General features: G+C 32.8%; 2 protein-coding genes across 2 annotated transcripts in view; one reads left to right on the top strand and one right to left on the bottom strand.

Annotated features, from left to right (window-relative positions):
- LOC105144839 (uncharacterized) overlaps positions 1-26,059 on the bottom strand; it is a 162,858-nt gene that overhangs the window by 128,842 nt on the left and 7,957 nt on the right. The window lies entirely within an intron of this gene.
- LOC105144846 (uncharacterized) lies at positions 2,712-25,998 on the top strand. Its single transcript, XM_011054051.2, has 3 exons — positions 2,712-3,017; positions 13,212-13,272; positions 21,923-25,998. Exons 1-3 carry the CDS (start codon positions 3,008-3,010, stop codon positions 22,230-22,232), a joined length of 381 nt encoding a protein of 126 aa, XP_011052353.1. The 5' UTR covers positions 2,712-3,007; the 3' UTR covers positions 22,233-25,998.

The following is a 26,059-nucleotide window of genomic DNA, read 5'->3' as shown; positions in this document are numbered from 1 at the left end:
GAAACAGTTCTCGAGGAAATTCAATTTCTCTTCACGATCGCCGTCCTTTTTCTTCGAAAGGAATAATAAAAGTATAAACGATGGGAGACTTCAGTGGTATATTTGATCGAGGAGAGGAAAGACAAATACCGGAACCATTAGTTTGACAGTTATTATTGATTGTTCATACATGCAACTATAATGTAGCTGATCTCGTGTATGTCGACAGATTAGAGTGATTAACACGTTGTTCAACATGTTATATTATGAGATATGAAGGTATCTTATTTTAAGCACTTTGTGATGATATCTGTTTAGTGTTCTCTTAATCATTGATCATCATATATATTATCATTTCAATTCCGAATTGATCCTCGATATCATTCTTTGGGGGACGCATTATCTTTGGGGCCTTGAAAGAGTTGAGGGGACATAAGGTACTGACAGGCGCGTACAATATTCTGGTCTACGTCGGCGGACATGCGGAATTATATATCGGAAATTGGAGCCCGATATTCAAACGAAGTATGTCAGGGTTTATTACATGCGAGGCCGTCATGCCGCACGACCATGTCACCTTCGATGCTTCGTTCGATTATAATTTATTGAGCTCATAGGAAATGGATAAATTCAACATCTCATGCCGAATTTATACTAATTTTTTTTTATTTTATAATAAATATAAAAGGATTGAATGGTAATGTAAGAACAACTCATTATGATATCAGGCAGTTTTTATATTAAATTAATATCGACATTTTCTCAAATAACACGCAATTCAATGTGACCGCCAAATATATCATATATACTAAAAGACATGATAATTAGAAACATAATTTCAGCGGATTAAATATTTTTAAATATTGAAGGCAGTGCTTCTTATGGCATGACGTAATTCGAAACTTTGTTTTTGTATCAGAATATCAAAATTTTTTTAATTAATAATAATTTTTATATGGCTTCCAAAATGTATGTACAAGATTCACATGTATATACAAGATCCTAAAATTTGAGAATCAAAATAACATAGGAAAATTTTCGAAAAATAAAGTAAAAAATTATGTAAACATTTTCATTTTATTAGTATTAATTTTTGAAATTTAAATATAGTCAATTATAGATAACGTTTAAACAATCATCTGTCCATGAATTGCACGTGCGGTATTAGTAAGCAGGCAGCTTCAGCGTTTAAACGTAGGGTATCTCTATTATTGTACTGTCTTTATCAGTGTGCCTTTGTATTTAAATAAGCTATAAAGAAAACTAACGCAAATACATAAAAAAAATTAATTTTATTAAGTTAAATTACTAATGTATGCAATACTAAATACTAAAAATAATATTCTATTTTGTTTACTATTAAAATATAGTAAATATTTTTTGAGAGAAATTGATGTGAATCTAGTATTATGGAAGATTTTAAGTTTATTCCTATTAATGTACCTGTTTGAAGTTGACAGCATTATATTATGAATGTATTAGGTTTTTTAATGAAAGAATGTTATTTATTTCACATGAGCATTAAAAAATACATTAATGAAAGTACTTCCCATCACTTGTAAAACGCTACGAATTAATTCCAACACCTAATACATTGAAATTGTAAGTATAATTAAAATAATTATTTATACAATATTAAATAGTTTACATGTATTATATAGTTTACATCTATCTATTAAATAGTTTACATCTATTTTAGTATTATAATATGTTAAAATAAGTCAATACTCAAGCTGGACAGACGTAGATAGGCATAAAGATTGAGGATACATTAATAGAGAACAACAAAAACACTTTTTTAATTTTTATTAAAAATATTATAAAATGTTAATGTTTTTTAGATTAAAAAATATTATAAGAAAAAGAAATATTGAAAAATCGATTTCAAGCAAACAAAATTAAAACAATAATTAATAATTAATTCAGTAATGAGCAAATAGACTTAAAAGTACATTAATAGGGACAAATACTCTTCCGTTTAAACGTAGTCCGTAATTGGTCATATTTGAACCCTTATTCTTTCATAAACTATTGCTTAAAATAAAAATTTACAAATACTTATATAAAACTTTACAAATAACTTTTTTATTTAATCTTTTGAAAACTTTCTTACTGTAATATTCTGATTCGCTAATTTCGGGGCATTCTCGGGACATATAATGGTAATATAATGGTAATATGGTAATTAGAAATATATAATTAGAGCGGGGCGTGAACAATCTGAATCGGAAAAGAAGAACTGTCGCAGGCACGCGTCTCATACGACATTTTGGCTCGATGTGTGGCCAGCACACGAGAAACATGTGAAACATATACAATGCGGTTTTGCCATCAAAGAAGATTTAAGGATGTTGAGAAACAAATACGGTGGAGATGGCAAGAGTTTCGTTACCGGGAATCTCTTCTCGTGTTTGCAGTAATAATGTACTTTAGTTTCTGTATATTATCTTCGATCGACAGATCGTTATCACGATAAGAAATTATTTCATCAGCGACCATTAACTGTAACAAATAACTGTTTCTTCAGCAAGCATTGATTATCGCGGTTATTATATCGCGTAAAAAATATCGAGCGATTTACGCCATTCCTCAAAAATCTGAAGTTTCATAAATTCGATGCATTAATGAAAATTAATTAATTAGCTGAAAATCGTCGACGTTCGTTTTGCGTGCAGGCGAGCAAACGAACCCGATAAAATACGGCGGCTGCAACCCCTTCCATCCGCAGCGACCGCGCCGCGAGGCTGCCTGCAGTCGACGTCGAAGCGGAGGCGCGCGAGCGTCGGTGCCCGCGCCGATCAGTCCGCGCGGGACGCTCGACGAGCGAGGATCGTGTTCTTGCCTTGTTCTCCAAGTCTCTCAGGTGCATCGGTGGTTAACGGCGTGGGAGGAAGAGAGAAAGAGCACTAGTTTTCGCACGCAGTAGGATCGACGGCGTCGTAAAGGAGGAGAGAAAAAAAAAACGGTGGCGATCATAGAGAAGAACTTCTCGCGAGACGACCGGGACTCCGGGAGTATTGGAGCACAGATGGTGAGAGGTGAGAGAAACCGACAAAATATGCGTATGTGTGTGTGTGTGTGTGTGTGTGTGTGTGTGTGTGTGTGTGTGTGTATGTGTGTGCAATATATTTATGTCCCTTCGCACGAAATACGAGAGGCACTTTTGCGTGCAATCGATCGGCCTCCGGAGAAACTCCCTTAGTTACCACTTACCCACCCTTAATAGAGTCAGCTCCGACGTGACGATGGCCGGATCGGTCGCGAGAGAGATCGTTTCTCTCGTGTACGGGACGATGCGCGGGTTAATGTCCGTTAATCCTGGGATCGGGACTTAATCCGTCATGTTAATCGAATCCGAGCGAAATTAGCTGCTTAGTCGTCTGATCAAAATATGATCGAAGAGATGCGATATATCTGGATAATTTTATAATTTCGAGCGATGGCGAAATTAACATCTGTTAAATCTTTTACATTCGATTAATTCGATGAATCGGGTTTAATTTCGTGCGAGTTGGAATCATCGTTCGAGGAAATTAGATCGACACGATATAATGAAATAAATTATACGATATTGATATATTTTATAAATCAATTTCGAAAGAAATCAATTATTAACATGATACTTTCCTTTATTTGCACCTACAATATCTTCGTTTTCATGATAAAAACGAAAATATCGAAAATGTAAATAAAAGAAGACGTAATAATTTATTATATCAATAATATTATTATATATATATATACATATACATTTATATATATATATATATAATAGTTTATATAATATTATATTAGGTGTTGGAATTAATTCGTAGCGTTTTTTAATAAAAGAATGTTATTTATTTCACATGAGCATTAAAAAATACATTAATGAAAGTACTTCCCATCACTTGTAAAACGCTACGAATTAATTCCAACACCTAATAGTTTATGCATATATATGTGTATGTGCAAAAACAAAAATAATAAAGCCAAGAATGTCTACAAATTGATGCTATAAAAGAAAATTATTTTTATTTGTACCATAATTTTTTATCATTTGAATATGATACCGATATTTTGCAGCCCAAAAGAGTCAAAATGTTCCATAACGAAGCGAGAACTTAATCGCTGCTATCCGATTAACGATGAGAAATGATACTCCCGAGAGCGTATTTCGGTCTGTACCTCAAATGAAATTTAAAGCCCGGCTACGCGACAATCGATCCCATTCAAATTTAAGTTTTACCTTAAATTTAATCACTCGCAGACTTATTAGTTTCGTTTGACGTAAGGCGACCATGGAGCTGAAGTAAAATTTGCTCAACTGCTCCATTGAGTGTAATGAATAATTGATTTCGAGTTTAAGTCGGAGCGAATGAATCGGAAATTTTCCTTCGCGACCGGTATATTCACATTCGCTGTTTCCTGGAATATCTGATCGGTCAAAATGCGATATGAGAGATAAAAATATTCTATTAGGAAAGCTTATACTTGGCTATGCCGAATAATAAATTTAAGCTCGTTCGCTTAAATCGCGATTTTTCTGGAAATATATATTTTTGCAGATTCATAAATCATTTATAGATGAATCAGTAATATAATACACGTGTCGTACGTTATTTAATATGTAATTCTCAAATTCTCTCGGGTTTTTTTGGAATTCTCTTATAATCCAAATGTGTTGTCTATTTCTTACTTGCTCCAATATTTTAATTATGAATAATATTTTGTTGATTAATTTTAAAAAAGGGAAGGGACAGAAATCGCATACGCAATTATGCATTAAATTCAAAAAGTAATAGTGATCAGTAGAAACAGTAACGACGCGAAAAATGTCTGACCGCAACCGGTCTGTCTCTACTTAAATTACATATCCAGTCTGTTATCTCTTTCTATCTGTTATATTTTACATAAACGTAATGTAAGATACATAATAAATGCATCCAGCAATAAATACATTTTCTTGTTACAAAAGTATATCTAAAGAAAGATTGAATTCCGTTGGATTGAATGTATCTATCATATTATCCTTTCTTTGCTTTATCAATTAACTCATCCTGAACGATAAATTATTTTCTCTCTCTTTACATCGAGACTTTGTCTTCCTTTTTCTTCAAAGAGCTGGGGATTGTCCCAGAATAATAATAAATTGATCTGTTCGTTTCTCTCTCTCATTCTACTTTTCTCTTTCTATTCTATTCTCTTCCTAGATACAACACCTGTTCACCCATAAACGCAAATTACGCTTTCCGCGTGCCGGACGAGAGTGTCAGTCACGAAATGAGCCTGTCGGTCTTCCCGCGAGATCCAGCGTGAACGACGTTAAATTTACATTGGCGTCGCGAGGCCGAGAAATCGGCCGGCTGTCGCGCTGCACTGGGACCTGCTTAAATTTAAGTTCCACTCGAATTTCGGAGTAATATGGCCACGCCGAATCGAACCCGTGTGCACAACGCGACGTATATATTTAAACCCCATTAAACAATTTCGGACAGATACGTTGCAACTGGTTTTAAGAGGTTCCGACAATCACGCGGTAACGTAATCGACTGCATTCCGTTCGTCATTTTGTCCCCTTTTCTTCACTGCTTGTTTTACTTGCAATTAGGGTATGTACATATGCATCGCAATAAATAAAAATAAAAAGTAATATCAGAGATTAATAGTTGAAATATATTTTTAAAGCTCACAAATTATAAAAAAAAGTAAACTTAAAATTTTATTATATTTAATAAATCTTTTTGCAAGATATTATAATATATTTATCTCGTTGTAATATAGGATTTCTATTATTATATTGTTAGGCATGAGAAGCTCGAGCTCATCGATTAGTATTGCCATCTCACGCTATGATTGTTTAATCATTAATTCTCATCTTTCTATTTTATTCTCGTGTTTGACTCTATCAAACTCTTATCCTTCTTTCTTTATCTTAATTATTAAAACTCAAAGTTAAATTTGAAAAATAATCTTTTATCATTTCACATAATTTCCATTTTGTCGATATATTTTTAGAAAATATATTTACCTTTATTTATTACGTTTCCGTTTTTATTTTTCTTGTAAAAAAACATAGTTATTGATTAATTGCAGTTAATATTAAAAGACAAATTCGATTAATTGATATAAATCAAATACATGATTTGACATTTATCTGATGATTAATCGTATTACGAAGAGAGAGAGAGAGAGAGAGAGAGAGAGAGAGAGAGATTATTGATAATCTCAAATAAAGTATATTTTTCATGATTAAATTTATCAACATATTTTGGACTTTGGAGCGCAATATATTTAATAATATTCAGCAAAATAAAATATAATTGGTTTGGCGAATTTCTCGCGATTGGTGGATGTAAATTTTTTCTCGCGTTTCTGACGTGACGTGTGCCAATTCTGTCGCTATGTGGCAATACAAATTCGTTGTGGAAGGTTCTCAGTGCATATCGACAATCGCGGTTAAAACAATAGCGGAACGTTACTCATTCAGTTGAGTCAAAGAATCGTTACCGAATGACTCTACTGAAATTTCTCATGATCACATTACTGTCAACGTATTTGCCTATTGTCTCTTTGACATGTCGTGCAATATCAAAAATAGAAATGACTTATTAGTAATACAATTTTTTTTCATTAGATGTTCTATTTTTTAATTTTTTCAGCTGCATATATATAGATAATATTAGAAATTATATATTTTGCAAATAATGAAACAATATTTAGTTAAAGATTTATTGTAACATTGTAAATAATTACATATTGTAAATAATTTTAATATTGCGTTTAAAATTAATTAGCTTAAAAATAGAATTAATTTTTAATACATTTTACAATTTTAAAATTTTATTTTAACAGAACATTTTTATATCTCTCTCCCAAAATGTTTTTAAAAATATTTTTATACCTCCCAAAATGTTTTTAAAAATGCTATAATATACAATATTTATAAGAAGATTTATTTCACTGTGTGCTGAAATATTTCTATTAATATATTTCTATTGAATTTTTCATATCTATATATATTTATTGCATAAAAATATTATGTTAAAATTACGGAAATTTATATATAATTAAAAATAATTTAAATTTAAAGTTAAATATTGCAGAGTTTACTGCACACATTCATGTTGTGTAAATAATGTGTAATATTTTGTAAATAATATGTATTTACAAAAGTTATTTTGTAGAAATAAATAAGTAATAAAATCGAGAAAAAGAGAAGTTTTAAATTAATGAAATAGTCATATTTACATTCAACGAGGAGTTCCTGTTTATTGAGATATTGCAAGGAAAGATCATCGCACGTGACGTTTAATTAAGTATTGCATTAATGAAGTAACGTAAGTGATGGTCTACGATGTCAAGGTTTTGAGATTGAGTCAGATACGCCTAATTAAAGATATACTAGATAAACTATTCGGAGTCTGGCTTGACGTTCATAATAGAGTCTATTTTAATTAACCGTTTTTATGAAATAATGATTAACTATTCTCACATAGCGGATCTTCGAAATATCACAAAGATATTTTCATGAAATATTATAATATTTTATAATTTATATAGTTGTTGCTAATTAAAAAAATATATATATCACTTTTTCGCGAATCCGTTATTTTAATGTACGATAAAAGATAAATAATTAATCTCACAAAAAAAATAACAAATAAAATATTATTTATATATCTATATTACACGCTATGTTTGTCTAATGTCTTTGAGAACTTCCTCTTCCTCCTTTCTTGATTCTCCATTGACTATTTAGTTGACCATTAGTTGACCGTTAGTTGGTTCTTGTTTCTAGTAGTTTCTATTTCCTGATAGCAGTCACGAATAATTCTCTCACGAAAACACAATTAATTATTACGATTACATGTTTTGTACTACCAAAATACGCTGTTAAATTCATAATATTAAATTATACCCAATTTGAGTTATTTTTAATCACTTCTATAGGTCGCCATTGCTTAATATGTTGTTATTTTCGTTAAAACAATGAAGTAAATTCCGCTCAAGAAAATGTATTAAATTTGACTCAAATTTAGTTTACTATTACTTATATACATTAATATGTTGTTTACTTTGAAACTAAATTAGAAATGGATTGATTTACATTTTCACACACATGGTAGTTAAAAGTAACAAAATATTATTGAACTCAAGAGATTGAGTTACCACTATTTCTTTGATATCTAACCCTGAATAATTTTGCAATAGTTTATGAGACGCATTCCTCCCGTATTTTGTTATGATAGTGCAAGAAAAATACGCTTTACTTGATGTCCGATGTCTCAAGAAATTAGCACATCTTGAAAGATAAAAGTTCTTCGATATCTTAATCGTATGTTTCTCATCTCCTATCATCTCCATATATCGTTTTGACATCGTTCGAAACATGTATATTTATGAATCATGAGAGTTAATTAATCAAACTGATAATTATTATGAGGAATAATCGCATTTTGAAGAATAATAACGCGACGCCAGACGGAGCGTCTCGCATCGCTGTCTGTTTGCTCCGTTTTTGTCGCAATGATAATTTGTAAATGATAGTGAGATAATTGCGTGTACACATTGATTCGTAGGTACTGTGAATAGTAGCACAATAAGATACTGTAAAAAGAAATACTGAATGCTATGTACCAACAGATTTATCGTCGTTATGAAATATTCAATTTATTGTAAAATTAATGTACGCTGAATATTGTGGTACATCGCGTATTGAATTAATCTCGACGAATGGATTATTATTATCGCGCGGATATAGCCAATGTTAATTTGGTGAATAAAATTATCGTACGAATAAATTCAATGTTTATTTAAATAAAATTTATCTTCTTGAATTTTTCGATTTTAATTAATTTCTCGAATATACCGTTGTATGTTGTACCGAAATACGCATATAACGTATGTATATTGTATTTTTTATTCATTATAAAATATTCTTCGTCCAAATTTGTTTTTAATTTATTCAATGTTATACGACGCGGTGCTTATGTGGCCTTGCGTTTTCAATCTACAATTCATAATGTTAATTCGCTTTTCTGATTCCCGTAAACGCGACATTGTAACAAAAGCTCGGGTGTCGTGCAAGGATTATTCATGACAATCCACGAGAACCCGATGTATCTGTAATAACGCGTAATGCAGAAATCGATATTAATTATAGTATTTGTATGCACATTATGTGTCTCGTGTAATGCTGCATAGGATGTACATAGAATGTACTAGATATCTCATATGTCGTAAGTGATAAACTTCGCCTATATATTTCTCGGCAGATTTTGAATCAATCTCTTCTTAAAATGAAAAACCGAACGTAAATTTAAGCATTTGAAATCTAAAATCACATAACATTTTAAATAAAAGTATCTTTTACAAATAATTATTGTATACATGAAACAACTTTACCAGGGAAGTAGACATTTAATTTCTAATTCATTTATCAAGAGATGCGAATAAAAATTGAAAAGTTTAAAGCAAAAAATTAAATGTGTAACACAATTTATGTGTAGGAGAACCTGTACAAGAGTGACCTTTAACATTACCACGATGCTGTGCCATTATGTAATCCGACGCGGAAGCTGTATCAATTAATGCACATAATTGGCCACTCCTGATGACCGAAAATGTCAAAACTGTTCCTTTCTCTTTATATACTAGAACTTTCATTGCCAAATGTTAGCAACTCTCGAAACGACACGTGCTTATACTTTTGAAAGGAATCAAATGCTATAGTTTTGAAATTTTTGAATTCTAAAGTATGAATAATAAAAGTTTCACAGAAGAACAATGTTTGACATAAATTGACAGCTTGTTATTTATAACATTTCTCATATTTTTCTAAAAGATATTACGAAACACTCACATACACATGATACATATGTATAATACATATAATATGAAAAATGATGTTTTAAAAACAAAGTTCAAAATTGTAAAAAATTAGATTTGTGTAAAAATTAAATTTGTATGATAAAAATATTTCAATTATGATGAATTATGTCTTCCACGCTCTTCATAGGCAAATTATTCTGAAGATAGATACATCAGCTCATATTTCATTGAAATTTGTAGTCAGTTTAACTTCGTCAAGACTGACAAACTGATCTAAATGAGGGAATACTCGAGGGATGAAAGGAATGATCAAAGACGAGAACAGCTTCCTCTCGAGGAACCCCGTCATAAACGGTTCGATATTACGTGCGACGGTCAATCGATCTTCATTAAATAAAAAAAGAGGCTGCAATTTGCATAGAAAAATCGAGCGCGTGCGGGCGTGTCCCATAAAAGATGAAAGAAGACAACGGTATGTCAGTGTCAGTCGACGGATGCATAATGCCGGACAGAGAAAATCGATCTATCACGATCGAGACGTCACTCCCGACATTCATGCAGGACGATCAACAATTTATAAACCGACCGCTCGTTCGCTGGAAACGGAGGTTTCTTTCCTGAAATCTCGAAAACCCGATTTCCACGTTTATGATTATAAAATATCAATGTGGCACGGTCGGCGTTGTTCGTTTGCTGTGCCAAATTTAAGACAGTACCTATCTGTCTAATAGTACGCTCGATATCGATCTGCCGCGAGACCGGTAAACTAATTTTAGACTATTACATCAAGTTTTATAGAACGTTATTATAAAGTAAAAAGGTTCGCCAAGAGTAATCGCGACTGTCGTATATTTAGATGATGGCATTTCTCTACATAGTTGAAAAATCCGAGAGCTTATATCCAAAGCCGTCTTAATTTCACATTTTCAGAAACAGAAGATTATGTGCTACTGCTCGGAAAGAACGATTTTGCTGAAGTATCTAAAACTTTAGTTATACACATTTGAAAATAATTTTATTAAATCCTTAAAATAATTATGTAGGATGTCCAAGCCAGATCTAGAATATCAAAACTTTTTGCGGCATCATTTATTACGCTCGAGTGTCCTACATAATTATTTTAATAGTCCAACAAAATTATTTTCAGATCTGTATCTAGTTAAATTTATTGCTAATGTAATTTGTAAATACTTGAGCAAAATTGTTCTTTCTGTGCAAGTCCGAAAATAATATTGAACCATGAAAATAATTACATAGGAATCGTATAATGAGCAATACTGCAAAAAGTTTTGACTTTCTAGTAATCAGCTTGAATGTCCTACATAATTATTTTAATAACCTAACAAAATTATTTTCTGTATCTAGTTAAATTCTTAGACACTTCAGCAAAGCCTTCTTTTCCATGTGAGTTCTGAGAAAAGGAATTCACAAATTATACGAAGTCTGCTTGTTTTTAAGCATAAATTTAAAGTAACTGATGAATTTAGAGTAACGCTATTCTTAAATTTTATGTAAATTATATCTAAAAACATCTGCTCTTCTCGTTACTGTAATCATTAAAACGCAATTATATAAGAGGCTCTCTTCGACGGGAGCTGGAAATAAAGCCTGATTGTCGTTTCGATCGGGTCGTTTTTCATCAGACGGATCTCGTTCAGAATTTAAAGCCTTCAGACGAAACGTATCGCGGACACATGGCTCGTTGTCCCCTGGATAAATGGAGTATACCTCGCGCACGATAGTCTTTCTCAGAGGACGCGTGACGTCGCCGATGAGGTATAGCGCGGTATTATACCAATCCCGGAGGAAGAGAACGGCTTCATTGTCCAAGCCCGAATTGCCACAACGTTGTCTCCGACGAGCGAATTACAGAGCGAGTTTCGCGCGTCGTTAAGCCTTAAGTACTGACACGTCATCCGTGGCTGGAAATATGTAACGTTACCTCTGGGTTAACAGTTGCGCGCATTGTCATAATTGGAACACAGAGATAAATTTTGCAGTTACATTTAAACGTTGGGTATTAACAGACTTCTCGTAGGACGTTGGAAAATTTTCGAAATGATATTACGAAATTATTTAATAAATAATTAAACATCGCTTGTTTCATTGAGATAAATTCTTTTCAAATTTTAATTTGTATCTTACTTCATATTTTCGAATATTATATAGAATTGAAAAGTGTATAGTGATATACATTTATGTGTATAGCTCGTAGAGCAGTTGAACGTGAATGATTAGATTCAGAAGTATAAATTAATCGCTCGGTAAGAAGACTGCATTCCGAATCCACCGATCCACAAAAAGTGTCCCAATACCATTCTGTCCACCACTATACACTGAGAGAAATGTTTAATATAAATAATCATAATTTTGTTGATGCGTGAATTACTATCAAATTTTATTATTTCAATTTAAAAATTATGTCCTAATTAAATTTTTTTTTCTGACCAAATTCTAAACAATTTTTTAGAACACTTTTTTAAAACATAAAATTTTGATAATTCACATATATCCATAAAATTATCGTATCATAAATTATTCATACCAAACATCTCTCAATGTATTTGTAAATATTAATATTATCAAGTAATAAGATCCGCTTTTACTGATCGAAAATATAATTTTTTCTATACTAGCAAAATAATTTAGCAAAAATGTTTAGTTGTGGCATTTTTTAACAACAATCAAATATTTTGTTTATACAACAAAAAATTTAGTTGCTTTTGTAAAATAATTTCTCTACTTTGTAAATAACAAAAATATTTTGAACATATTTGTTTGCTAATTAAAAAATTAAGTTTCATGTAAAATTACAGTTTTGTTAAAAAATTTCTATTCGGTATATTTCAACTAAAAATTTGTTACAACAAAATTTTGATTTATAGAACAAAACATTTTTCCTGGTGTATCATTCTATCTATTCTTATCGATTTAAATTTTACTTACAATTATTCATATTTTCATTATGTTTTTCTTTATAATGCGTTTGTAAATTTGTATAATCTAACTGTGATTACCAAAATGTTAAAACTTTTTGCAACATTGTTCATTATACTTCAGCGTCCTACATAATTATTTTAATCTACCTTCAACTTCGTCATGCTTGCAATTAAAAGGACAAGGACGATGTGATTGCGGATTCGTTTCGTATTCAAGAATAACGATCAAGTTGTTTTCTTTACCAAAGAGAAGTTTCGTTTCGCTTGAGAAAACTCACGGAAGATGAAGAGCGTCGTCCTCGTTCACGTTAAAGCGATTTGTATGAGCGTAAGAAAAGTCGCCTTGTTTAAAGAAAGAAATGAGAATGGATGTAAGGACACCGTGAGGGGAAGACTCTCAATACGCGGAAAATTCTATTCTTCTTCTTTAAAATAGTTATTTCATTTATATGAAAACTAATGCTTTTTCATTCATTGCAGGATCGTTACCTGATATCGCAGTGACGATGGCCTCGGGCAGGGAAATCCACGGTGCTTTCAGGTGAGCTGAACTTTATAAAATCTAAAATTACATTCCATTTTTATCGGTTTTAAATTTTATTAGAGAGCTACACGATTGTTTTTGCAAAAAAACGATAATTTTATTTTCATCTACTATTTTAATTTTAAAATAAAGTAAAATAATATTTTTTTCTAACAATTTCAATTATTTTTTATCTTTTATTTTATGTTTACGCATCGATGATTCAACTTATTTTTTCGCGTTTTTACTTTTCTTGTTTTACGCAAAGTTTCGCCCGATTGCCCTCGAAAAAAGGGCATATGTGTATACATAATATATACACACATATCGATAATTTCGCTGCTGGAAGCTAGTTATTTCAAGGATTTTCGTGGGTGTATGTTTTTCGCGACCTTTTAGAAATTCATTATTACGCGTGATGCAGGAATGAGGAATTAAGACTATTAAGAGTTATCTGTTTGTGTTATATTAATCTACACCTTTCACGAACACGATATAACTTCTTAATGAGAGCTTCTTTGACCATTTTTTTGGCGGTCAAATATTCATCTATAATCAAATTATGACTTAATTGTTTTTTGTACGTTTAAATGATGACACAGCAAAAATTACATGATTTTGTCATATTATGCGAGAGTTTTCCTAAGAAAAAAATTTCGAAAAATTCCTCTGAAAGCGAGAGAAAAAGATTAATTACTTTTAATTTAAATCCTTTTGAAAAGATATTTAATATCACAGCATATTCATCAACGAACAATTGTTTTTTGTTTAATTAAATATAATAGTAGAAAAGATTTAATTTTTACAATTTGATTCGAGCCGCGATGCACTCCGTTCTTTCGTATGCAAAAAAGTCATCTAATTGTTTCGAAAATCTTTGCGGACGAGAGTTATGCATAAATGTAAATTGAAATTTTTGTCGGTAGCACCTGTATCGAATCAGAATATTGATTTTATGTTACGATTAATTACATTTACTAATTAAACGGAAAAACATTTCTCCAATAAATTACACCTTCACGTTTTTCGTGACATTTGCAAATTCTCAGCGTGGGCGTTAGCAAATAGGACGGCAGGGCACTTTGACGGTACATCTATATAAACTGCCGTCGCACAAATAGAAATGCTTAAATTTTATAGAATATCATTACTTTTATATTTAGTCGGTACCAAATCAATATTTCACAAGATACATGCTACAAGTCGATACCTGTACAACATTGGCATTATCTACGTCGGAATATCGACATTGTAAAATTAATTAAATGGAGAAACGTTTCCGTAACGTAAACAAGTTAATGAAAACCAATACGATTTATTTAACAAATCTTGACAAGAAGAGCTCGGTCGATTAATTCTACATCAACTTTTGGTTATTCAATTTTAAATAATTTGATATTTATATTCGTGAGGAATCTTTAGTAATTCCAATCGACACACTCGAGATCTCGTAAACATCCTCATAAACAAATAATACATTTCGATTCCGTGGTGTGCTAATCAGGCTATTTTCGTCAAATGCAATTACCGTCAAATATAATTGTCCAATTCTCCCGTCTGTGTCTGCGACTCGGATATGATATTTCCATGAATAAAATTCGGCATTAGAACACGTCGTGAGATTCGTGATCAGAATAGCGAGCACGGATTTAGAGTACAAGTATCGATCGTCTACAAGCGTCTTCTTGCGAAACGACACGATAAGAATGTTGGCTTGAGAGTTGCGAAATTTCGAGCTGTTTCGCGATAGCACACGGCCGATTGGCAGTGGATAGGAAAAAATTGTCCCGGCAGCGAACGAGCGATCTTATTCTTAGCGACGTTACTTTATTTTTATTGCGCTTATAGCACGGCATCGATCGCTTTTGCACGCATACCGCGAGTTAACGTCGTTCGATCTGCAGATAGCCGCTCATAAGTAATGCAATGAGAAAGTAGTATTGCCGCGTCATAGGTAGACGCTGAATGAAGAAACGCGGCGGAAGTATCGGGCCTATCTTTAGTTGCGACAAAATTACGTGGTTTCTACGTGTACTCTATTATATCTGAACCCTTTGCGACCTATCGAAGAGCAATTGAAACATTCTATAATAATACTTGCAGGAGCGGGCAGTAGGAATAATTACGTAAATTAAACGTATATTTATAATTCTGTAAACTGTTTTATAACTTTTTTTATAACTTGTAGGAAAAAATATTTCATTACTTTAAGAATACGTAACTGATACTAAATATATAATATAAAAAAATAATTGATACTAAAATAATATTAATATAAATATTTGGAATATATATTAATTAATGGAATCGTTATATCACAATTAATTTTTAAAAATAGTGAAATTTTATTCACGTTTTTATATAGATGTGTGAGACTCGTCGGGTAAAAAATAATTGTAAGATTTTATGCAAAAAACAATTTTGCTGGAGTTTCTAAAAATTTAGCTAAATACAGATCTGAAAACAATTCTGTTAGAATCTATCAAATAATTATGTAAGAAATTCAAACAGTGAGCAATGTTACGAAAACTTTTGATTTCTAGTAACCAGTATGAACGTCTTACGTAATTATTTTGATAGTTTAACAAAAATAGCTTTATTAAATTTATTTATTTATGAGGTCCACCAAAATTATTTTCAGATCTATATTTAGCTAAATTTTTAAATATTTCAGCAAAATTGTTTTTGTGTAAAACCATACAATTATTTTTTTATTTGTTAGATACTTCAGCAAAGCCATTCTTTTCGTGCAATAGCCATATTGACAACAATAAAGAGTTATCGTTGTAACAGATTGAAACACTGTGTTCAATCTTCTAAACATTTAACACAAAACCGCTGCCACATGTAATCGCGTCGACATATACTTCCGGTCGTAAATGAAATACCCCTCAGTGCCTGCGGGATGCGGAAATATTTTCAGCATATGTAATAGCAAATTTAGCTCCCTCGTGAATCCGGCAATCGATATACTCCGGTAGCTCTCGCAAAGTTCAGTTGAACCGGAGATTGGAAAGTTCCGCACTAAATTTCACCCAAAATGCGGTCGGTTTCGTTTCCCTGTTGGACACTGCCGTCCATTCATGCTTGAACGATCCTCGCTAAGCCGTTGAGTCCTTGACGTCACGTGTAAGATGCTGTTAGGAGATTATGGTCGAAAGAGAAGTTCTAAGGGCATACATGAGACACATGAGATGCATATCATCGTTCCACTCTTCATTAGACGGTTGAACAATGCAGATTCATTATCGAATCCGTCGCAAAAGAAAAAAATTAATTGCATCGCATTCTCGTGATTGTCAGAATCGAATTTGTGCGTTTACTCGAGCGCAATCAAACGCCATTCACGTATCTCCTCTTTCCCATCCGGCGTAATCTCTCGAATAATATCCGAGCCTTTCGTCTCAAGAGGGGAATGCGAGGCGAATCTTTAAATGCAATCGTTCGTGTGTTTAATGTCAAATATGACTATTTTCGATTCTAATTTCAATTTATCAAACAAATTAGGTGTAAGATGAAAGTTTTTCCTCGAAAAATATCTTCGAAAATTAATAAAGGAAAAGTATATTTGACAATATACGTTGCAGTTTCCATGTCCAATCAGAATTCAGTTCTAAAACTCATATTTTATAATTAAATAACGTTTGTCTTGTACGATTACACATATATTTTGTGATTTTCGAAAAATCAATACTTTTCCGCGGCAACACACGGCTGTGCCGGCATACTAGTGACGTAACGTCTGACGCAAACGACAATCGTTGCGGCCGCGATACCGCAGAGCCTCTCTAGGCAAACGTCGATAGTACAACGGACGTCATGAATGCATTTGCCTTCCTTAGATCAGCATTTATTAAACAAATACGTCATATACTTAACGCAGCGATATTTGAGCAGTAAATATAAGTCGTCTTCATTATAAAAATTAAAATATTTTCTTATACATAAAATTAAAATTTATTTAAAAATAAGATACAAAAGAAAAATAATAACAGTACGATGTACATTAACGAAAAATATTTAAAGTGTAATTATCATAGATCCTTTTATGTTATAAAATTTCGAAGATAATGAGGGAAACGTATTTGTGACTATAATTGCATGGTAAAATAATTACGGTTAACTTACAGAAATTCAATTTAATTTGATATACCGGCTAATTTAATACTGGAAATTATATATTTTAAACATTAAAAGCATTGTTGTTCGATGCTTTTAATACTGAAAATAAATAAATAAAGCCAGTATTAAATTAGCCAGTATTAAATTGGAACGTAAGAGTTAAAGAGTTAATTATTACTTACTTTGAGTGTCAAAAGCAACAATGCATTTAATATCCAGATTATGGTTAACTCTTACAGAAATCTAATTTGATCCCGCCTAATTTAATATTCAAAATTACTCATTTTGAGTATTAAAAGCACTGTTCAGCGCTTTTAGTACTCCAAATAAGTTATTAACTATTATCTCCCAATATTAATTTTCTGTAGGGAAGAGTTCCAATTTTATAATTATTAGTCGTTATTATTAGTAATAATAATCATATTTCTGTTAAAAAAATATATAGTTGGTACTAAAAATGATCACAAGTTATAGAGTTATTATTAAATTATAATAATTATTTTTTTTCACAAGTAACATTCAACCGTATTAAAATTGCGAAATGATGAATTTTAGAGAGACATGCAGAAAAAAATAGCAATAATATAAATAAATAGCGAAGGATATACAAATGGCTTTTTTTATTATTGAACAAAACCTTTCTGTTTCATCAATCGAAGCTAACGTTGCAAGGAAATACGATATGTTTTCGTGGACGCAGTTTTATGTACGGTGACCCAACGGGGATCGCGTTACAGTTGGATTGTGAAATTCGTGAAATCTCGCACCGTCGCCACGGTCATCGCCGATTAATCTCCGCTTCGATCGTCGCCCTCTGCCCTTTCGACGTTCCTTCGACCCCGTTCCGCCAACGCGGCAATGTGCTATGAAAATGGTTTGTGATTACCGTGGCGGCAGGCATTCGCGCTGACGAGGCGAATATATATTCTGTCTTCCGTCCGCGTTGTCCTTATCTCGCGCGAAATTCATTTCGCCACTCGTCCCGGGTAAATAACCATCGTTGTAAGAAAAGTAGGTAACCATCGGAACGCAAAGATCATATTCGAGTTTTTCTTTTTGTGAATCCCTTCGGAGATTTGTATCCCACTGAATAAATCTTTCGAGTCAAAACAAACTTATTTCGATACTCAAAAGATACCGTGGACTTTCTTACATCCGTTGCCATGTAGACTAACTTTATTAAAAAAAACACTTACCAAATTTTAATACATTTTTTTCAATAGTTTTTTCAACTAAATAAACATTTGCTTACAGTAAATAAATATTTATTCAATAAAGAAAAATAATAGTTAAATCAAATTTATGATTTTATATCAAATAATATATGTTTACATTTAATAAATATTTATTTAGAACTATACGGACAAATATTTATTAATTTAGTTTTTTTCAGTGTTTAATCTCGATTCAACTACTCTTCATCTTTTCCTAATTTTTAGAACTAGAAACAGGCATTAGGCTCACATTCTGTTAAATTTATTATCATATCGAATTTTGATTTTAATAATTCACAATAATTCACAATTTTATGTTTTAAGTTTTAATACTAAAAGTGTCGATACAATTTCACTCTAATAAGCGGAACTTTAATTAGCGCTCGAAGTAGAATAATGTTTCGGCTCGCTCATGTATCATTTCTATTTCGGCAATCCCAGATTGCGCGGATTAAACTTTCAACTCTATTTCAAGCAAAAAGTATTTCCCTAAAATTCCTTAATACATTCCATTTCATTCTCCGAGAATTAAACACCTCGAGTCTCTCATAAAGTTTATATATATATTCGATCCCTATCAGATCTTCGCCTCATCGGTAACCCTGTTGCCAATAAGCATCAGCGAAATGAGCAAAGTTTCTAAGTATATAATCAACCGCAAGGATTCACCCACGCGTCCCAAGTATAAAGGCAAGCTACAAGCTGAAGGCGCCGTGTTTTCTATTTGCGCTTCACGATGTTCGTTGCGATAACGCATTCGTCTTTTTCCGCCGGTGATATCAGCGGTCCGGTGAAGGAAGCTCGTAAATCCCAAGCGTAAACAACGCCCTAAAACGTGAAACATGTTGGAGAGGGATAATTCTAGATTCGATTGTACCGCGGCCCCGCTATATATGTAACATTCAAGTAATGAAGTATGTGTGTATGTATATATGTGTGTGTGTGTGTGTGGGTGCAACAAGATACCGGGGCTTGTAAACGAGACTCGGAACACATATTCGGTTCTGGGATCGATACTCGCGGCAGTTTTCGCGAGTACGAACCTCATGAAGGACATGACGAAAAGTTGAGGAAATCATTCTGTCGCATATGGATGATTGCAAGTTCTCCTGATCATTGCTTCACTAGATGCTTTCCATTTGGTGACAAAAGCATCGTTCTATCTTCTTTTTAGCATTCAGTGAGTAACAAAGTTAGAACGATACTTATGTCACCAAATGGGAAACACCCATTCTAGAATTTAAATTGCTATATCCAATATTAAAGACTTAGGGCGGGAGTCTTGCATAACGCATAACGCATAATGCATAAGAAGATGAACCAATCAAAGTCCTTCATTTCCTCCCTCTGAAAGACTCTGATTGGTTGATTCTCTTATGCTTTATGTATTTTGTGTTATGCAACAATCTGTGTTATTGCTCAATGGTACTGTTCATATGTATTATGCATCAGATAAAAGATTATCTTTAGAAACTAGAATAAGTTACATTACTGGATTTCGAAAAAAAAAAATCATTCTGTTCGCCTCTCAAGGAAAACAACAGATCATGATAATATCAAAATGATGTTAAAACAAATCGAAAAATAATTTTTAATCATCATTTTTAAGTGTCATGATTTTAACGTCATGATTTTTTATTTTGTTTGGGGTTGATCTCTTTGCTGTACAGAGATTCATCCTCGCAATTTTTCCATATTCGAAAATTCTCGAGTGACATTTTGAAATTTTGAGGAAGTACGTGCGAATAATTTCTATTCACGCGCGAATGGTTTTTCCTTCGGTGAAATCGTTCCGGTTCGATGAGACGGGACTCGCGAAATGCGATGGAAATCTCATCCAATATATTCATATAAAATAATTCTCAGAAATCGCCTTACGTTTTTTCGAAAAGAGATACGAAGGTTTCCGATTGCTGCATGTAATGATACTGCGCCCGATAATGATCAGTATTATTATTGAGTACGCGTATCAAGTATATACACAACGCAAATCGGATTTTCCTTTGACGTCGATAGCAGATACGATATAGATTTACGCGCGCGTTTCAACCCGCAATGCCACCCGCGCACGACACGACGAGCCCTCGAGATACATACGTCAACCCCCGCAAAAAAATCAAGTAAATAAGCACGAAAATAAATTTGACGCAGAACGACGAACGTCATTTTGTAATCCGTTGAAAACGAGAGGAAGAAAGTAAAACGTAGATTCAAAACACAGTCAGAAAATAATTAGCGATAATTGTTTTCGCTTTAAGACAATTTAGACGCTATATTAACGATATGAAAATACATGATTCAATATTGCTTCGATCTTGTTTTTCTATTAGTACCTTTGATTTCATTAAATATGGCTATTCTAGTCTCAGTTTATTTATTAATTTTATTAAAAAAAAAAATGGGCAAAAGTTCTTGCAGTTTATTTGAGGGGCAATTTTTAAGCATGTTGCTACCATTGTTCATGTATGCAGCGCCATAGGCATAGCCAAGAAGGACAGGATGATATCCATCCATAAATCTTAAAAAGCAAAAATAATTACAAAAAAAAATACACATTCACAAACCATACTTAATGAGTATTTATCAAAAATCATCAATTTTAGAAAAAAAGAAAGAATTGAAGATGAAATTATACAAAGATTTTCTGAGAATCTCCAAGACAGTTAGTTAAAAATTTAAGTTTTTTCAAGTCAAAGAATCCGTTTACAACTTTAAAAAAAAATAAAGTAGTAAATTAGTAAATTAAATGTGTGATTTTTATCTGCTATTAATTAATTAAAAATATAATAATATAAAATAAAACAAGTCCAATAGTCCATTCGACTCTTCCTCTCTTCTCCTTCGAGTTTAAAAGGCTTGACTCTAATTTGTCCCTCTAAACAAAATTCTTAGCTATGATCATGGTTGCCAACGTATAATATGTTTTATATGATATTTGTTTAATTTTAAAATTTAATCTAATTAGATCAAAAATTAGATCTAAATGATTTAATTAGGTTTATTATATTTCTTTCAAATCAAATTTAAAAGCGCAAACAACCATCCACACAATAAATATATTAACTTTCAAAAGTAAATAAAGCCTGACATATAACTTAATTTCTATGCTTACTTGATAAAATCTTTTTCACTAATAATATATCAATGACAAACTTCTCCTATTTTTAGCTTAATCCTTATTTATTAAAAATTATAATGACGCTGTGCATAAATAATGAAACCAGTATTTTTGAAAATTGATCTTCAAATAAATCACAAAAATTTTTGCACATATTTGACATTTGTTTCATTCCATTAAAGTCACTGTTATTACATAACGTTCATATCTACAGTCTCATCGTGGACGACGTGGACTCGCACTCGATCCTCAGCGACGGCTCCGACCTGGACGGACTGTCGCGCGAGAGCAGCTCGCAGAATTCGGCGTTGCAGACACCGTTGGACAGTCCCGGTGGACCGCGAGAGAGGATCAAGCAGATCCAAGTGGAGGCCGAAACCAGGCGAGGCGAGTTCGCCAGGTTGCTGGAGGAGCACGCGCAGGTGGTGCGCAAGCTGAAGATGATGGAAGCGGAGGAGCAGTTATCGACGACGACGACGACGGCAACCGGGAACACGGCGGTAATCGGCGGCGCGCACGCGTGATTTTATGACTTTATCACCGACGCCGGGACGAGAGTGACACCGAGGGTCAGGACCATTACGTCGACGACCGTCATACAACCGACCACCACCGCCTCACCGCGTTTCCCCTTCGTTCGCCTCGACCACGACATCCCATCCGGACGGACCATCGTCGTCCGTCGCGATTTACAGACGAGACGCGGATGATGCGAACATCATTGAACGTTTGGATTATTAACTCTCGGATGCGCCTCGGACAGGCCTTCGAAATATTCAGATACGTATGAGACACACGTTTGTGGAGAAGTAAACGGTGCATCCAAGAGTTAATTGTGAAAGAGAAGGGAAATCTCGACTCGAGAGGACTTCTTTTACTTTCTGTTTTCTTCTTTTTGTATTACGTTTATAATTTTGTTTTACTGTATTCTCTTATTTTCCGGATTAATTTGTAATTCCCAGTTTTGATTTAATTGACATGAAGACTGAAATCAAATTAGAGACAATGTCTGAAAAAAATTTTAAGAGTTTAAATTTCACATTATTTATTTATGTCAATTAGATATATAAAATAATAATTATTTTGCATGTGTTTATAGAAATTCAAATTAAATTCGAACTAAAAGCCTAATATAAAATTTATTTTATAAAATTTTTATGTATATAATGTTATATATGATAAACGCGCATTTATTATTGCAATATGTGGTATTATATTATAAGTAACATATCAGACACAAAATCCAATATCTGGATATAAGACATCTTTTATATCCGTTTCTGCCAATACAGATTAACTTTAATCTCGGTTCAACTTACTCTTTATCTTTTTCTAATTCTTAGAATTAGAAAAAGATGAAAAGTTAATTGAGATTAAAATTAAACTACATTGGTGAAAACGGGCAGTAGATGTGTACAAGTGAAAAAATATTAAGAACAGGAAAAAAATAAATGATAAATATTAGAAAAATTAAAAATTAATAGAGACTAAACGTAACGCACAATATATATATATATATATATATATATACAAATATGATACGATTTGTATCCATTGTGCGTTACGTTTAATCTCTATATTCCTAATTTTTATGTCTCTAATATTTAATATTTAATTCTATTCCTTTATATTTTTTCCATTGTGCGCAGAATCTAAAACCTTTTATATGCCTCGATTTTAGATTTTGTGTCGTTTGGATTCTCGTAATTTTATTTGTGATTCAACAAAGTATCTGTATACCATTTGAAAAGTTCGAGATGCACATCGAGTGCATTATTCCACCAACGTAATACGTAACACATTCGAAGTCTTTCTATATGTCTGATTTCACGAGATCGAATTAAAGCCCGACTGACAGGATCGACAACCGAAGGGTACTGTAATCAGTCTCCCGTGAAAGGGATCGTCCTTATTTAACCCTTGTTTGCAACAAAGTCTGAATAAAAAAAAAAACACTAGACACGACAATAATGAGGAACACTTTTATGGGGAACGTGCGCGAAAGCCGCGGTTGCGTATTGTTCACAGCGCGTGGAACAGGGAACTACCGCCCGTTCGAACTAGCTCAGCAGCAACGGCTGGCCTAAGCGTAGTACAAATTTTGCAGTGAAGTCTTAATAAAAGAAAAAAAATGAAAAAAGAGATGCGAGTGGGCCGAGAGAAGGAGAGAGAGAAAGAGTTTCCGATATAATTTTACGAGATTCGGATACGACGGCGAGAGACAATCGCGCCGTCGTTTCGCGGAGGAAACGCAGGTGCTGGAGTGGATATGGTGTCATACACGAACACACGTAGCCTACTCTCGAGACACAACGGGGTGTACAAGCTTCTACGTTTTATATAGTGTTGTAGAGTTGAGTGTTCCATATAAGTGTAAGCTAGTTTTGTAATATCGTAAATATACGTGTACGATAAAGGCGAATCTGCCGGGTCTGACGGAGAAGACGTGATTCTTTTGTAAATAGATTTCTTTCCATTACATATGTATAACGAGGCCCGACCGTACCGATCGATTGTCACCAATTAATCCTGATTAGCGACTTTCTGTACCTCTTTCTGTGACGCAGTCCCAGCTCTTAGTCACGATTACGTGAGTAGAATTGCAGAGCCATTAAACTATTAAAAGACATATCTTCTTTCTTGAAGAATATTTCAAAAATTTCATTTTAAATAATCTAATCTAATTTCAAATAATTAATGTTGCCAATAAAAGATTATAAGATGTATTAACAATATACCAATATTAAATTAATAAAAAAATTGTTTATGAAAATATGCACGAACAAAACATTAAGGATTATAGAACTAATTTTACAATTAGATTGTAATTAAAACTATAAGAAAAGGACACAAAACGTTAGCTCAATTATCGGTACATTCGGGTTTGCCTTATGAAGCTCGAGAAGAATCGCTAGAACTAAAAGAAAAGACGCGGAAATAATGCTACTTAATTTCGTCATTTTACTATTAACATAGGAGTTTGTATAAAATGGATTTAAGTCTCGATGACATCTCTGCTAATTTTTTACACGTGCCGCGTCAGACCCGCATCCAGATGATATAGGTATTATTAGGCATTTATATAGACTTATATATACATACTTAAAGAGACACATAAGTAGACCTGTGTTAAATAATATAGCTCTAGTGTAAAGATGTCTATTATTGCATATTGTGCCAGCCTACGCCAATCGACAATCAGGACATCTTTTCCTCGTTTAATTCGTAAGACGTCATAAGATAAATCGTCAATTCGAACTGAATTGTCGATCGTTCTCTCGCTTCTCTCACCGACTGAAATAACGATCGCTCACATTGTGTTTTTCCAGTACGGTTATGTAGAAAAATAAAAAACTTTAAATCTTAATGAAACTTTATATTTTCGAGATGTTTAAAAAGATAAAACATGAGTTACACTCTTTTTATAGAAATTATTAATATATGTGAATAATTTTGTAATTTTAGTTCCTTGAGAACAGGTGCGATAAAGAAACTTCAGAAAAGATCTCTTGATCGCTGTATCATCGACTGGCACAATGTGTAAACTAAGAAGAGAGTCCTAGAATATGTAAGAAATAGACGGGAATGATTTTAGCTGCTCAGAAACGTAAGATGCTTTAAAGGAAATTTCGCGACTGAAAGTGATATTGCGAGGCAATAATTTCTCCAACATACTCGGGAAGACTGCGGAAGTAGCGCGTGGAACGCATGCGAAACGAAAAATCTGCATTATTTTTGCTGCTGCGAGATTCCTACGGACGTTACTATAATATTACGTTTAAGAGAATTACAGATACATATAAACCTATGTCACCATATGTAGTTTTTACTTATATTATTCGTACGATTGCATGTTATAGAGACGACTGTATATGATATATACATTTATCATAATGTTTGTAATGAAATGCTGAGAAAAGACGCGATTCTGATTTCGCGCGAGTAAATATTGCGAGCAGGAAAAACATGGCTCCATAATTTAGCTCGATATTTTAGCTCGGTTCCGCTTTCTACTGCTGCAATGGAAAATGGCTGCTTTTTGAGACTCGAGAAAATGCAATGTAATATTATATCACGCCGAGTTAATATAAACGTAATCGAGATTTATATGTAAATTTTCAATGTAATCGTAATGTGTGAGATACGACGACACGCTGTTGAGTTTTATTAAGAGAAACCGCTGCTTGACTAATTATTTATATAGCCCCATGTATGCGAAATAATAATGTATGTAAAATGATGGTTGCTACTGGAAAAAATATACATATATTTTATTGAGTTGACAATGAACATATAGTTGCATTTTTTTCGCAGTAATACCTCCTCTTCCTCAAGCTTTTTGTCATTGATA

This window comes from Acromyrmex echinatior, chromosome 18, assembly GCF_024713525.1.
Source record: "Acromyrmex echinatior isolate Ae372 chromosome 18, ASM2471352v2, whole genome shotgun sequence".
Lineage (NCBI taxonomy): Eukaryota > Metazoa > Arthropoda > Insecta > Hymenoptera > Formicidae > Acromyrmex > Acromyrmex echinatior.
The sequence above is the reverse complement of the archived record's forward strand: the minus strand, read 5'-3'. Positions and strand labels throughout refer to the sequence as shown.